The sequence below is a fragment of the Mustelus asterias genome, chromosome 14 (genome assembly GCF_964213995.1).
Source record: "Mustelus asterias chromosome 14, sMusAst1.hap1.1, whole genome shotgun sequence".
Classification (NCBI taxonomy): Eukaryota; Metazoa; Chordata; class Chondrichthyes; order Carcharhiniformes; family Triakidae; genus Mustelus; species Mustelus asterias.
Genome location: NC_135814.1, coordinates 39137405 through 39153571, shown reverse-complemented (window position 1 = coordinate 39153571; position 16167 = coordinate 39137405). Strand labels below are relative to the sequence as shown.

The 16167-nt window shown below is 41.7% G+C and overlaps 1 protein-coding gene across 1 annotated transcript in view; it reads right to left on the bottom strand.

Annotated features, from left to right (window-relative positions):
* Positions 1-16167, bottom strand: part of lrp2a (low density lipoprotein receptor-related protein 2a) — a 297083-nt gene that overhangs the window by 15785 nt on the left and 265131 nt on the right. Inside the window, exons 61-69 of the mRNA XM_078228217.1 lie at positions 15712-15843; positions 14688-14819; positions 11805-11948; positions 10379-10544; positions 9364-9492; positions 6598-6818; positions 5124-5303; positions 4072-4191; positions 568-655 (exon numbers count right to left, since the gene is read on the bottom strand). Of these exons, the coding sequence (XP_078084343.1) occupies positions 568-655; positions 4072-4191; positions 5124-5303; positions 6598-6818; positions 9364-9492; positions 10379-10544; positions 11805-11948; positions 14688-14819; positions 15712-15843 (1312 nt within the window). The remainder of the gene's footprint in view (positions 1-567; positions 656-4071; positions 4192-5123; positions 5304-6597; positions 6819-9363; positions 9493-10378; positions 10545-11804; positions 11949-14687; positions 14820-15711; positions 15844-16167) is intronic.

The following is a 16167-nucleotide window of genomic DNA, read 5'->3' as shown; positions in this document are numbered from 1 at the left end:
CTCGCCCACTCCGATTCCTGTGGTGGGCAGGGCCGGTAAAATTCCAGCCACGGAGTTAATTCTCCAATTCGGTGCTCCACAAAAAGGAGCAGCATGCAGGTCGTGTTTGTTGGAAAGTTGCAGGTTTTTAATTGTCTGCCCTGCCCGTTTAAATTGACAGACAGAAAAATCAGGGGAAGCAGATTGGTGAGTTCCTGACCTGCCTTCATAGAATCATCATCATAGAATCCCTTCCGTACAGAAGGAGGCCATTTGGCCCATCGAGACTGCACCGACAACGATCCCACCCAGGCCCTATCCTGGTAACTCCACATATTTATCCTGCTAATGGCTCTGACACAAAGGGGCAATTTCAGTCCTTGGGCAGCACCCAATTAGAAAATCAACCCTTAATTTCCTAATCTTTCATATATAAGGAATTTTTAAAAATACTGGCATGAAAAATTAGGCTGCAGTAGATTTAAGTAGATACTTCACAAAGACGGAAGTCTAACCATGAAAATAAGGCAGCAAACTGCCCAATATAATCAATACTACATCAGCTTGTGTTTCACTGATTCAACTTACGTGCACTTTGTAGTGTTTGCTTCAGAATAACAAATCCCTCCGTTCCTACACTTGCAGGCAGGAGGCATTGGCAGCTCCAGCTCAATCGCTGTGGACACAAATAAAACAAACTTTAGTGAGGAAACTGCCACGTGGAAGCAAAAGATTTTGACTGGTCGGTGAGAGACCTGAAAGTTGAGGTGAGCAATAGCTTCCTGTAAACACATTTCTAAACTAGAATACAATGAGATATCAATATTTGCGAGCATTCATCTTTCAGCAACTTCTTTAAGTATGACTGGAAAGGAAACAGCTTCACCAAGACATTGGACTGGATTTAGAAGAGCGTCATGGTCCCTTGTTGCCCCCAGTTGTCCCCAGCTAAAAGGTTATTGGAAAGCCGGCCTACCATCCTGATGGCTGCTTCACTCGGAGCAGTGTTAATGCTTTAAAACTAGACTTCAGCCCCCATCTTCGGGAGGACTTAGAGAGATGTCGAATCAGATAGCCAGAGTCTCTGTAGTCCCAGCAGTGCCAGCTGAGAGTGGTGGCCGCTGCTGGCATTACAGGCAGTCCCAAAGAAGAAGAGAGGTAAGTCTATAGTATCAAAGGCCATCCATCAGTCCAAAGATGTGCGGATTAGATGCTAAATTGCTCATTAGTGTCCCAGGATGCGTAGGTTAGAGGGATTAGCGGGATAAATATGTGGGGTTACAGAGGTGGGGCCTGGGTGAGATTTTGGTCGGTGCAGACTCGATGGGCGGAATGGCCTCATTCTGCGTTGTAGGGATTCTATGATTCTATGATCTATGATCACTGGGGCCAGACTGGCATGCCCCAGCCAGGGGGGTGGGGGTTTGGGTTTGTGAGACCAGGTGGGAAAGGTAAAGGACAAAGTACGACCTTGCTGGGTGGGTGGGAGAGGAGATGCCTCTGATGGGCACAGGGGACCCACAAAGAATGTTACTCCCTGTTACTGGAGACCAGCCCGAGCAGGTAAAGCAACTGGGCTAGCTGCTTGGAGTGCGCCTCCCCCGCCTTAGGTAAAATAGCAGTGAGGATGAGATGAGACCCTAAACAATTAACAAGTAACAATTAACTGGCTAGTTAAAGGGGGCTTCAATAGGTCCCAGGGTGGACAGGCCATCCATCTTCCCATCTCCAGCTCCCCATTGCCCCTGGAAAATGTGAGACAGGACAGAGGCATGTGGGAGGCAGAGACCATCGGGCGCGCGGATTCTGCAGGCCCAGAAGCCAGTGTGAAACGCATTCCAGGCAGCCGGCGACTCCAGTGCGCCATTTCAGGCTGGCTGGCCAACTATCAGACGGCAAGAATGAAATGCACTCTGCAAAAGACATCAAACTTAATGTGAAAAATGTGAAGCATTTTGGGAGAAAATTAGGCATTTAGGGCTGGACTTACAGGCACTGTGGTAAAATCCAATCACCCAGGCCCCACCTCTGTAACCCCACATAGTGCTGCTGTGGAGGGCAGGAAGAGGGCCGGCACCGAGAAAAGGGAGTGTGTGGGCTAGCGCTTCTAACGTACTTCCTCAGGAGGACAGCTGCTGTGGAGCTGCAGGCCTGTAATTAAAGCCAATTGCAATGGAAAAACTATGCAAAGGTTGCCTAGGCAGCAACACTCAACACAAACCTCAGCCACCTTGTTAAATTTTATTTCAGTCTGCTCAGCTCATCCCGCCCTGGGTCAGATTGAAACCATGTTAAAGGCCACCTGGCCAATCAACCGTGGAAGCGGACAGGTCACGTTCAGTTGACCCCTGACTGGGCTAAATTGCCTGTCTGATTGTCAGTGGGAGCACTTCCAACTCACTTGTGTGTCCGCGGACCAAAGAATGATGACATTGGGATGCACACCTGCCATCTTTTTGTGCGATGTCACACGCTCCCTGGTTGGGCATGTGCCCACCTGAGCAATGTAAAATTCTGGTGTATTTGCATAGTTAGGTTTCCATTTCTCAGCATCTCTCCATTGAAATTTTCCCAGAGATTGGATTTTACCACAGTGACTGTAAGTCCAGCCCTAAATGCCTAATTTTCTCCCAAAATGCTTCACATTTTTCACATTAAGTTTGATGTCTTTTGCATTCGTTCTCACACTTTGCCAAGCCTCCTGTTTTTGTGACATCACACACTTCAACACCATATCTCTAGGCAAATACCCAAATAGGTGGCCCAGACAGAGGTGTTGGAAATGAAGCTTAATTGTTCCCTTAGCTGTCCTCTATTATGATGGATCCAGGCGGGCTGCCCCGGATACTGATCAGAGGTGGCCACAGGGGCTACCAAGTGGCAAGGCTGGCTGTTTAAAAGGCTTTGTTCCAGTAGATTTGCTCCATATTAGGTTCTCTAGCTCTTACCCTCCCCTCACCCACTTCCCAATAACTATGCTAGCTCTTACGACTCATGCCCCCACCCACAAACAATGGGCTCTCATATCCTCCATGCCAATTCATTGCACTTCCAAGCCCATTCATACAGTATATACTCTGTCCAGAACCAATGAATCCTATAGTAACAATGGCATGTGTGAAAATGCTTAAATAAATCTGCCATTTATAACTTTCTTTAAAAATGCTGCTGTGGCAACCCTATTAATTAACCAGACTTTTAAAATATCAGTAATGGAAAACATAAGCACTTGACACCTTGTGTAAATAAACATTGAACCAGTGACAAAATCGATCGCAGACAATGTTTGTAAACGCATCAATCCACCAATGTATTACCTTCTGTGCACCTGTTTCAACAAAGTAATGAAAGTCTAGGCTCTCAGTCAGGCATGCATAGTGAACTGGCCAGGTCGGGAGTGCAGGGTGTGGGGTCACCACCCGCATCCTTCTCCTGTGACAGCGGAAATTGGGGACACAAGGAATGGGGGTGGGAATCTCAGAATCAGATCCCATGTGGAATTTTTCAAGGTCTGCAGAGTCTCCATGTCTCTGTGAAAATCTGGCCCATCATGTCCACATGTTCATGCTGGACACCTCAGGACTAGGCTGTGATCAGGCAGATCTGCATTTCAGAGGTGAGCAATAAGGAGATTTCTGAATATAGAAATATGGGTTATGTGGAAAAACTGAGGGCAGTTGGGTTTGCTTTGGAAAGGAAGAAAGTTGAAAGAGTTGAGCTATTTACCCTTTTCAACAATATAAAGGTCATGAACAAATTGTTGACTACAGTGAAGGGTTCAAATACCAGGGGCTACAAGTTAAAACTGATAAGTGAAATGCCAAGAAGGGGAAGGGCAGAACACTTTCTACATAAAAGGTAATCTTATGGAATCAGCAAAAGCCACTGAAATGGACAGTTGAAATTACATCAAAAGATACATGAACGCATTTATGTAGAGAGGAATAGAGAGAAGGGATTAAAAAATAAGATAAGCAAACAGATTAGTTAGGTTAATTTACAAGAACAAAAGGCTTGTACGGCCCAATGGCTTTTTGTTGTTCTTAAACGTTTTAGCGTTCTTACGTGACTCGATTCATTAAATGCACGTACCTGCATCACACTCGGTAAGGCTGCCATCTCGAAACTGACTGCCCTGAGGACAAGCACAGGTGTACCCTCCTGGCCGCAGCAAACACAGATGACTGCAGACACCTTTACAAGGATTAGGCACTGAAACAAGAATGGAAAGGAAAAAGAAAGCTGAATACTAGAGCTTTCATACTATAATTGTAATTTCATGTTACAAAATAATAATTAGCATTTTGATAGCAGTCTGCCCATGTGGGAAGTTTTCTCAAAGCACTTTATATTCAACGGAAATTAGAGAACATCGTACTCAAATCAAAGGGAAAAGCAGAAAGAAATCGGCTGGGGATGCTGAAGATACAGTCAAAGAGCAGGATTGTAAGCAAGTCTAAAAGCGGAGCAAAGTGATAAGGCAGAATGAACTAAGGAGGAAGGTCCAAATAAAAGGATCCCCATGCTGAATAAGCACCCAAAGATAGAATGGAAGGAACAAAGGACAAAACAGAACCTAGTATTCGAGGGACAGAAGCTGCAGGTGATCTGTAAAGTAGGGAAAGAACAATGTCATGAAGGAATTGAAAGATCTCAGGCACAAATATTAAGGTTGACTCATTGGAGCATGATGGTCCAGTGAAGTAGAGATGATGAGACTTAAGTAGAACAAGTAACCTCTCACATTTACCCTGCTAATCCACTTAAACCACACATCTTTGGACACTAAGGGGCAATTTAACATGACCAATCTACTTGTACATCTGTGGGAGGAAACCGGAACACTGGAGGAAACTCATGCAGACATGGGGAGAATGTGCAAACTCTGCACAGTCACCCAAGGTGGGAATTGAACCCAGGTCTCTGGCACTGTGAGGCAGCAGTGCTAACCACTGTGTCACCATGTTGCCCTTTTGTAACATAGCACTAATAACAATATGCTGTAATGTATGCATTACTGGAGTTTATATTAATAACATGCAGGTAGCTAAAGATACTTTTAGAAGAAAATGAATGTTGATTACTAAACTTGTAGCCCTTAAGGAGGAGAATATTTATCTAAGTCTCTGATTGAAGATTTGTACCTGAGTGATTGTAACGGTGCTCCTGATAAATCCGAGCTTGAGTTAGCCATGGATTGACAGTCATGATCTTAATTTTATGACTATGTCCAAATTTATCTTGTTTCCATACTTCACCGGTCTCCTTTGATATCCAGTACAAGTGGCTTTCAAAAACATCCAGGCTATATGGGTTGCCGAGGTCTGATGGAACAAAACATGAACAATGTGCTAACTTCATTTTGCAAAAGTTCATTTTAAAAAAGTGTTTGCACTGAAAGGCTTATTCAAATATTTCTTCAGTTGTACTCTAAATAATCAAATAATGAAGATTTCACATTCTGTTTAAAAATGTATATTTTCTTTTCTGTTATGTGCTGACGTGTTTACAGCACTGTAGAGATTTTTGGTCATGCATCGAATGACACATAAATAGGATATGCCAGTAGAGACTTCAAAATTATTCCTTGGACCTCACCTCATTATTTCAGGTGAACTGGTGCACTTCCACCGGAGGCTCGACCATTTTCTATTGCTGAACATTGGGTTACTTGTCTCACTGGCAGTTGGTAAAGGGGGTGGGGGAAGAGCTATTGCAAGTGTTAAGGAGTCAGGGAGAAGAAAGGCTTTGGTTCCTCATGACTTCACACAAATTTTTCTTTAAACTCATCATAGGTGGTGGTTGCAGCTTACGCTACAGCGCATGTAGAAAAGTTAGGGTCAGGGATATTTCCAGAGCCCTTGAGGTGCAGACATTGGTCCCAAAATTGGCTATCTTTGTGTTTGTCCATTTTAACCTCCTTGCTATCCAATTTGAATTGGTTTGTAGTGGAAGGGACTTACTTCTGTAATAATCTTACCAAGGACAGTCTTCTGTCACCAATCACCCTTTTATTTATAGTGATATCTGAACGCCTTTCAATGTTTACAGTGTGCAGATTGGTCCCGAGACTATCGACTGCTGGCCTTAACGAAGCGAGCTCCACTCCCCCCATTGCTCCTTCCCTATTAGGCAAGTCTCCACTTCCCTAATAGGGGAGCTCATATTCAATGAAGCCCATGGGGAGATCTAATGATGATCCCCCATGGTTAACTTAACAACTTCCATCCATGCAGGTTACAGCATCAGAGCTAAGAAAATCAGGAGAGGTTTATACTATGAGGGTAGGGGGGTGGGGGTGGGTGCTATAATTGGACAAAGGGAATGTAAATGATTTTTTGGAGTATAATATCCTTTACTAAAAAAAGTTTTTTATTTTAAAAATACACAACTATTCTAGCAATTCTGAAAGCATATTGATGCATATCATGGACATAGCAGATGCTAAAATATGCTTCCATTATTTCAATTTAACTTGGAGAAATATTTTCAAATTTTGTGCTAGATATTACAAAATAGCTGATTTAGTTGAGTCATACTTTCTGAAGCTTGGAGTTCTGGCATTACTGTGGATATGTTATTGTTAAACTCAGAAAAATGGCTCTGTGAAAATCTCACCTCCATTAATAACCAGCATTCTGTCTGTGCCATCAAACTTCATAGACTCTATGAGATTCTCCTTGGAGTCACTCCAGTAGATTCTGTCACCATTGAGATAATCTATAGTAAGACCTGTAGGCCATCCCAGGTCACTGCTAACCAGCACATGCCGGTGCTGTCCATCCATCCAGGCACACTCTATCTTGGGAATTCTGCCCCAATCTGTCCAGTAGAACATACTGAAATAAAGATTAAAGGCAGCATATATAAATTAATTTGCTGTATCTTTTCAAGAATTAAAAGGCATAGAAACATAGGAAATAGGAGCACCAGTAGGTCATTTGGCTTTTCTCCACCATTCAATATGATCACGGCTGATCCTCTATCTTAACACCCTTCATGCCTTTAGAGTCTAGAAATCTATTTACATGTTACATATAACATATATTCAGTGATTTGGCCTCTACGGCTTTCTGTGGTAGAGAATTCCATATGTTCACCACCCTCATCTCAGTCCTAAATGGCCTACCCCATATCCCGAGACTGTGACTGCTTCTTCTAGATGCCCCAGCCGAAGGGAACATCACCCCTGCATCCAGTCTATCAGAATTTTATGCATTTCAATGAGATTTCTTCTCATTTTTCTACACTCCAGTGAATACAGGCCTAGTCAACCCAATCTCTCTCCATTTATGGCATAGTTAGAATTTTCTATTTTTATATGAGAAGATTAATCCTGCCAATCTAGGTCCTGCAGCCTAAATTCTGGCACTTATGGCGCACCTCAGCCAAAGGAAATGGCATAAATGTGCTGGCAAGCCCTTAAAGCTAATAGAAAACTTAAAATTAGAAAAAAAATAGGATACTAAATTAACTTAAATAACTAATGCATTTGCATCCTATGGTTTTCTGAAATGACTGGGGTCTTTGCATTCGTATTTTCAGACACTGTATTGACTTTCGCACACTATTACCAAAGTTTCTGTCTGCATAAAAGTTAATCATTAGCTCAGTTTTAAAGGACTAACAATTTTGTTTATATTAGGCACAGAAAACAATTTAATGAATTGATAAAAGTTAAGTAATGTCTTGCTAACTTTATCTACTAATGTAATGTTCTGACATCTACCATTTCTTTGCAATCGACAATTTTGACTTTATCACCAATTGCAACTCTCGTCTGCATTTGTTATTCTCTTATCAGACAGTTAAAGTGTACAACAATCAATCTGTACTACCTCGGCTCTAACTCAAGAGTAAAAGAGTAGATTGCTGCTCTAATTCTTGCTATGGGCCACACTCACTACACACGTAAAAGCACCAGAAACTCCAGTGCAAGAAATGGCTACTAATTTCACAGTCCAAGTATGATTATTCTAACATGCATTTTCCTCTCACATTCCTCCCGACTTCTTTACTTTAGGGAACACTAAATTACTTCTTTATCCCTGAAAAAAACAAGTGCTAGGCATAAATTCTGTTGCAACCATCAAACTCACTTCTCAGTGGGTTTCATTCCAGCTCCCTCACCTAGGAGTTTGTTTTGTCTATTTACTATAGTGTATGGAAGGATTGATGGTTCAATATTTTCCCAATCTCTAATCTTACTCAAAGCTTGTAAATTTAATATGTTTGATTCATTGGAGACACTGATCTGTCTTATGATAAGCAATTTGAATGAGTAACATGTTGGGAGACAGCCCAGTTGCTAATCACAGATATTGAATCATACTTTCTGGTTCCAATATTATGAAGTCTAATATTGAAAACCCGAATAAATGCATATCTTCCTACACTTGCTTCATTTTCTGCTGCAAAAAAATGAAAAAAAAGAGGCAGAATTAAATTATATGCTTATGTAAATTTTAAAGTAATTCTTAGCCAACTAACTTCTTAGCAGGTAATACCTGAAATTGTAAGCTACACTAAATTCTTGGTAAATGTGTTAAGGAGGAATATATTTCTATTTTTACAACTTTTTAACCTTTGACCAAAATATATTCATATATTGCCTGTGAAAGGGTTTTAAATAATTACATTTTCAAAGGTTACAATAGAAGAAAGAACTTAATTCATAATCACGGCACATTCCAAAGCATGTCAGAGTCAATGAATCATTTTTTACAAATAATTATTGTTGCTACGGTGGTAATCAAATTTGACTTAGCAAAATCCTACAAATAGCAAATGAGATCATTAGCCAGTTAATTTATGCTTTGGCTGTGGGCAGAATGCTGGCACTGAGAGCTGCCTGATCTTCAAATGGTGCAATTCTTCCAAATGGGCAGATTGGGCATTGCTTTGATGTCTGGTCCAGCAATTTAGCATTCCATCAGTACCGTACTAAAGTGCCAACCTTATTTCTGTGTTTAAATCCAGAAGTGGGGTTTAAGATCACAGCGAGACCAGGAGAGAGTATCAATTGAGCGGAATTTTACATTTAAGTTGGAATTGAAACTGTTCGTAAGAAACTAGGGGGAAGAATTTAAATTAATCCTTTTATCATTTCAAGTCAAGCGTTCAATGTTTTTCAGAAAGACATAGGGCAGGATTTTATGGCCTCACTCATCCCAAAACCATAAAATCCTGCCCGAGGTCAATGAACCGTTCCATTGTCCACCCCTCGCCCGTTCCAATTCCCCGGTGGGCGGGGCGGCAAAATTCTGGGCATAGCTTTTTTCTTACTAAAAGCAAATCACTGATGTCAGTAAGGAATATTAAATATTAAAATCTAAAATGTGTAAAGAATCTCACTGTGGAACTGATTTTTCACAATTTACTTACCCAAGCTTAGGATTTACAGAAATGGCAGCTGGCTGATCAAGTTGAGAGGAAATCAACCATTTCCTGTACCTTCCGTCTAGTTTTGCCACCTCAATTCTGTTTGTGCTGGCATCAGTCCAATAAATATGCCTTTAAAAACAAACAGAATTGGCATTACCAAACTTGACTCAACATTCTACCTGGGCCAGTCAGACTGGAGTTTGTTGAAAATGTTTTAACATCTTTTCAATTATTTGTTATATCAAGGTGGCACTGCTGCCTCACAGCACCAGGGACCCAGGTTCAATTCCAACCTTGGGTGACTGTGTGGAGCTTGCATGATCTCCCAGTGTCTGTGGGTTTCCTCCGGGTGCTCCGGTTTCCTCCCACAGTCCAAAGAGGTGCAGGTTAAGTGGATTGGCCATGCTAAATTGTCCTTTAATGTCCCAAGATGCGTAGGTTGGATGGATTAGCCATGGTAAAATGTGTGGGGTTACAAGCCAAGGGCAGGGGAGAGGACCTAGGTAAGACACTCTGTCAGAGAGTCAGTGCAGACCCAATGGACCGAATGGCCTCCTTCTGCACTGTGGGGATTCTATGAAATGAGAGTTAGCACAAGAAAAGGTAAATTTTTCCATTGATTCAATGCAATTCATTCTTCACATAAATCCGATTTCTGATCCACTTAATGAGAAAAATTGATGCAAAGGACATATGGGTTATCCCAGTCCATGCTGCAATGCTTCCAATGGGCTGAGGGGGGAACCAGTCCAAAAAAATCAGTAAGGAGGTGGAAGGTAGGTTCTAAATTACCTTGAATGTGCATCAGAGTTGGGGGGGTCTTTGAGGGAAAGGGGGGGTTGGAAAATATAAAATCTGTTCTAGATCCTTGCTGAGGGTTTTAGTAGGAACTGGTGAAGCTGATTCAAAGAGGTCAACTGATCATGAAAAATGCAATTCCCCAAACAATCCTAATTATCAAAACTAAACTACAAATAATATCCGACTTAGATCAACAAATTTTTTTGTTCCTTACTTTCCAACCCAGTCCACGGCAATGCCATCAGGTGTCACTATATATTTCAGATTTAAGTCCACAGCTGCAGCTGGATTGTTTCCATTGTCGTCAAAGGTAGTGAGAAAAGCTCGCTTTATAGCGCCGAATTCTGAGCCACGTCCCAGGACAGTCCAGTACACAACACCTGCAGACAGAAAAAAAGCTGCAGTTATTTTTCATTGTGCCTTAGAAATGTACGGGATTAAACAAGCGATGTGCTTTTCCCTTTGTACTGTATTCAATGCTTGGTGCACTCCACATTTTGGGAAGGTAAGTGATAAATGCACCGCTGCAAATTGCTCATTCAATATGATGGCGTTCTTTACTTGGTGGCTGGGTGTAGATCTAATGAACCACATTGCAAGGTAAAGACAAGAGGTATGTCATAGACAGTGGCAGTTGAAGGAAATCTCCTTGGTGTTTTCAAATTTAATCAATCCTATATATGCTTTGATATTTTTGGCTTTTCAATTTCCGTGAAATAAAGGACAAATTAAGGAGATGGCAATAGCAGTTTTCAAAGGAAGTTATGAATAGTTCATTTTTTAAAAAGCTTTTGTACACATGCCAATAGTTAATATAAGGTTCGTTGGATTGGGACAGAGTGCACACTGGGTGAATAGGCATGGAGATGCTATGAGTTGTGTTAGGAAAACAAAGGTAGTTTTAAGAGATTTATATTTGTATTGGTAAACATTACAAATAAGGCATAGATTTAAGTTGGTTTAATTTAATGTTTCTGTGCCTGGAAGGGTAAAACCTATAGTTAGATTCATGCTGGACAAAGGACGCGGCAGTAAAAGGGTTCCATTCTGGGATCTTTTTGTCCAATTCTATTATCAACTGGAATCATAACAGTTGTCATAGAATGTATGAGGGGCCATTGGGGTTGGTGGAGGGGCATTGGTTGGCATGGAGGGCATGAGGGGTCATTGGGGGTGAACAGACGACCCTTTACCTGCAGAGAGGGTAAAGGAGGGCAGAGCGGCATGGTACTGGGGCCCTCGGGTGGGGCATAGGTTAGCACGAAGAATGTGCGGTGCAACTGCAGGTTGGGGGGGGGGGGAGGTGGTGGGGTGTGAGTTGGCATGGAGTTATATGTAGGATCTATTGAACTTATCATTTTAGAGGTTCCCTTATCCAGACTATGGTTCATGACTTCCCTCAGGGGCTCTGAACTATAAACCTTTGAGAAGCTGGCCCGAATCCAAGAAAATTGTGGGAGGTTAGGAAATGCCTACCTCCACAATGAAAGTTGTCAGTTTGGGCATGCAGGGTGTGGGCAGCTATTGAAGATTGGGGTTGTGGGAATGGCGTGGCAATACCAGAATCATATAAAAAAGATCCACAGATTATTAATCTTCGACCATCATAATTAACTCCAATTTTAACACTGTTTACATACTGAGGTCCGGATCCTCTGAGTCCCAGATATAATCAATGGCTTTTATGCCCTCCTCATTCTGAATATAGTCTGTATAGCGGTCAGATGACATGCTGTATCGCCGAATCCGTACACTATCTGGCAAAAGCAGGATGGGAGGATTCCCTGAAATTCAACAGGAGAGATTATTAATGTTTCTGTCCTATACTCATCACACTGTGCCTTTCATCAGCACTTTGCTATCAGACATGGGTGTGTACAATGTGCTATTGTTAGGGCAAGAAGCACCTCTTGGGCAGGTTAACCTGTCTGCCATCTTTCCATATGTCTTGCCCATCTTTAGAACACATTCAGCATGATTGATGCCAGTAAATGAGAGAAAGTAACTCATTAACAACAACGGAAATAATTCTAAGTACCAGCAGGATAAAACAAATCAAAATGAGACAAAGCGGAACAAATGGCAATATTTTAGATCCGTACTTGCTAGTCAACTCTGGGTGACTGGCTGTTGAAATTTTGCCTTCTCACAGGCGGGGTGGAGTGGGGTGGGGCTAGTGAAATGGGGTTAGGAAACCTGAAATCTGGAGATTACTGACAGTAAATTTCAATTTCCTCTCCCTTTCCGACCCTATACGATTTTTGGGTAGCTTTTTTGTGAGTCAGGCAGGCCTTGCCGTGTAACTCCCACATGCACATCGTCTCAGGTTGGGGTCACTGTCGTGAGCCTTATAGGAAATTCGAATTTCTTACCAACCCCTAATATTTTCTCCTGCTTGTGATCACTGAGGAAATCCTGCTGAGGAGTTGGGACCATTCTGACAGAAAATTGTTAAATATTTTGACAACTTCGCATGCCATTATTAGATGCTGTCTCATAAAGTAGATGAGTATGATTGATTATGGGCAAATGTCCTCAAAAGGTATGTAGCCATTACATTGACTAGCAGTGTTGAGATGCTTTAGAATAATTTTCCCGTTGGGAAAAGTGCTCAGATGAATTCAAAACTGAAGAACACACTGCTCTGGACCTCTGGTTTAATGATCTGAAGTGATTTAAATGTCCAGAGTGTTTTGAAATTGGAAAGGAAAACAGTTTTCACATAGAGTACAAAAGTCACCTGCTCCTGGATTAACAGGACATCCAGTGTGGCTTGGAAAGAAAAAGTCTATCTTCTTTGAGTTTCAATAGACTTAATTATTTTGGTTTTCTCATGTTTGTCGGCATAGCTGAGCCCATTACGGATGTTTGACTAAGTTACAAAAGTTCCAGAATTACTTATGCAGCAGGGCGCTGTGTACATATTTTGATTGACAGTTTTAAGAGGTTATTAAAGGATTAGCTATGTTTGATGTGGTAAGTGAATCAGTGTCTGTTTTTATAACAGACTGACCACATTAGAGAATTTAATTTTTTAGAATAACTTTTATGAATGAGATTTTCATTCAAACAAAGTGTGATTTGAATGGCAATTATATTAGATTGCTCGGAGTTGATTATTTAGTGCTCATTCAAAGACATCCTAAAGTTGGCTCACTGCAGATACTGGGAGAATGGTTTTGGAGGATACATGGAGGAGCCTGGCAGGGTCATGAGGAGAATGAGAGAGAATGGGAGTATGAAGGGGCATGGGCACACAAGGGGGCATGGCTGAGGTATGGGGGTTTGGAGGAGGTTGGACCATGGAGGCATAAAGCATAGGGGGGCATAAGAAAGATTTTGGGAGTGGACAGCTGTCCCTGAGAAGGGACAGGTCTTCTAACTAGCCCACCTCTTCACCCACATTACTCCCACACTGCATTGTAGCTCACAAAACCCAAGCCCTCCTTGTCCATGTATCTCTGAGACAAAAATATAGTGCAAAATGCGTCTGAAGGCAGAGTTCATGGTTTGGAAGCCACAAAATGGCTTGACCCATGTATTTCTGTCCCTATGTGAAAATCAGCTCCTGGCATCTCTGAACATCAGAGGGGCTAAATTGAATAACTCTCGAAAACAGGTGAAGATCAGCACGTGGGATTACTCTGGGTGGAATTTTATCAGCATGTCCGCCGGAGGCCGACGGAGAATGCCGCTCTCTGAACCTCGCCCACCCCGGAATCGGGGCGGGCTGGCGGATAAATTCCAGCCTCTATGTCCCCTGTTTGGAATGCAGACATTCCATACCATTCACACTACATCGTCATACTAAAATTAAACTCCTGCCTATTTTGGTTAGGAGTCTCCAATGCCCAGTGCAGACCCAAAAGTTAACCTGACTGAGATCGAAAATAAGCAAAAATGAAACGGCTGAATACGATTTAATTCTGAGCCTATTAAATTTATGTCTAGTTCTGTGGATAGGAGAAATGCAAAGAAGTGGTTTGGGGGGTGTGGTGGTCGGTGCTGGTAAACCAGTTGAGGATGGGGGGGTGGAGTTGAGGGGGGGGGGGGATGTGGAATGGTGGTGGCAAACCTGAGAAGTTTTGGGATTGGGATAAAGACAGCAGAAAGATTGAGGTGGAGGATGAATTAAAAGCAGTGAACAAAGTGACAAATCAGGGTACGAAAAGAGAAATAAAGAGGAAAAGAAAGATTGGATTGAAAGTATAAAAAAAAAGAAAGGAAAAACTATTTTAAAAAATTATTTTTAAACTTTCTTAAAACAATTCAGAACTTGAAGGAATAAGATTTCACACTTAAATTAATTAATTTTTGGTTCTAGATGGGTTGATTGGCAGTCAATGATTATCATGTCATTAAAAGGGCACTTATGCTTGTCACTCTCTAAACCTTAAACAGCTGTGGTGGGTATAGTTTGCATCTACTGCACAGATACAGCAACTTTATGACAATGACATTGTTCTTTATTTGATTTTGCAGTATGCAAGAACAGAAAAAGAATACTTAAAGAATGCAGTTACCAGTTGCCACACACTGGGTGCCATGTTCCTCCACAACAGATCGGAATCCCTCCGCACAGAAACACTCATAGCTTCCCTTGCTGTTTTTACAAATATGGGGACAGGTGCCAAAGACCTCACACTCATTGACATCTGAATATTGAAAAAAAAATTGCAGTAAGAAATTGTTTAAATGCAGAGATTCAATTCGAAGCAAACAATAAATATCAAACCCTGAAAGGCTTAAGATATACAACTAACATCTTCATTTTTGTGACTTGTAGCATTTTTAAAACTGGCTCAAGTCTCCATCAATGAGATGGTCATTGCCTGTCACCTGTGTGGTGCAATTGTAACTTGTTATCCCAAATAACTCAAAACCCCTATTTTATATTGGTCCTTGGTCCTCCAGTATCTCGAACACAGTATCCTAACCCTATTTTTAAAAATTATTTCATGGCCTACCCCTCCTGATATTTGTAATCTTCTCCAGCTCGACAACTTTGCAAAAATGCTACATTCTTCCAGTTTCGGCACTTTAATTGTACATCCCCAACTTTCCTTGCCCAACCATTGACGGCCATGTTTATGTTCTGGAATTTCCACCCAAAACCTCTCCACCTAAATGACTGTCCCTCTACTCCTATAAAAGACTATTCTTAAAATCAATTGCTCTAATCAAACTTTCAGATGTCCCTCCGAATATATCAATCTTCAGCTCAGCTCTAATTTTTGAGCAAATTTTGCTTCTGTTTTTCTACATTAATGTAAATGCAAGTTCATGTTTTTGTTCCCTGTTAATTTGAGAAAGACAGGACTTCACATATGTACTCAAACATACTCTGATTGATGCTTTGTAACCACTTGTTGCTGTCATGGATTTTCAATGATTAATAATATTTCACAAGAAAATCACAACATGAATAGAGGAACAGCTTGTTTTAGCTGTCCGGCAGGGTTTTGTATCAGACAGCACACCTCTTCCAGGTACCGTCCAACATTCAATAAGCTGGTAAAATACGTAACACACAAATTAGGGATTTACCATCACAGGCAGTCACATCATCCTCCCTTACTTTGTACCCAGGCCTACAAAAGCAAATGAAACCTCCATCATTCAGATCTGTACAGTTGTGTTCACAGAGGCTTTCTGCGCAAGATCGTTCTGTATCATGGTCTAAAGAAAGAACAAGATACTTTTACTTAATAGTGGTAAAATTTAGTTATCCCTCATTATAACTTACTTCAACACATTAGTCAGTGGCAAAACATGCATTGGAAAGAACAAGCAAGATGATTTGGTGAGATTACTCATTTCTTGACCCTCGAGTAGCCTCACTATGCTGCAGTGAACCTCTCCCATTGCAAACTGAGCGCAACCTGGCAGTGACAACCAGTGCCAAGGGGCAGTGCCAAGGGCCATTGCCAGGGTGCTGCATGGCTATGTCCGTCATCCCCCAGGGGGTCATACATACCATTGTGTCTGCTCCGGGAGACCCCC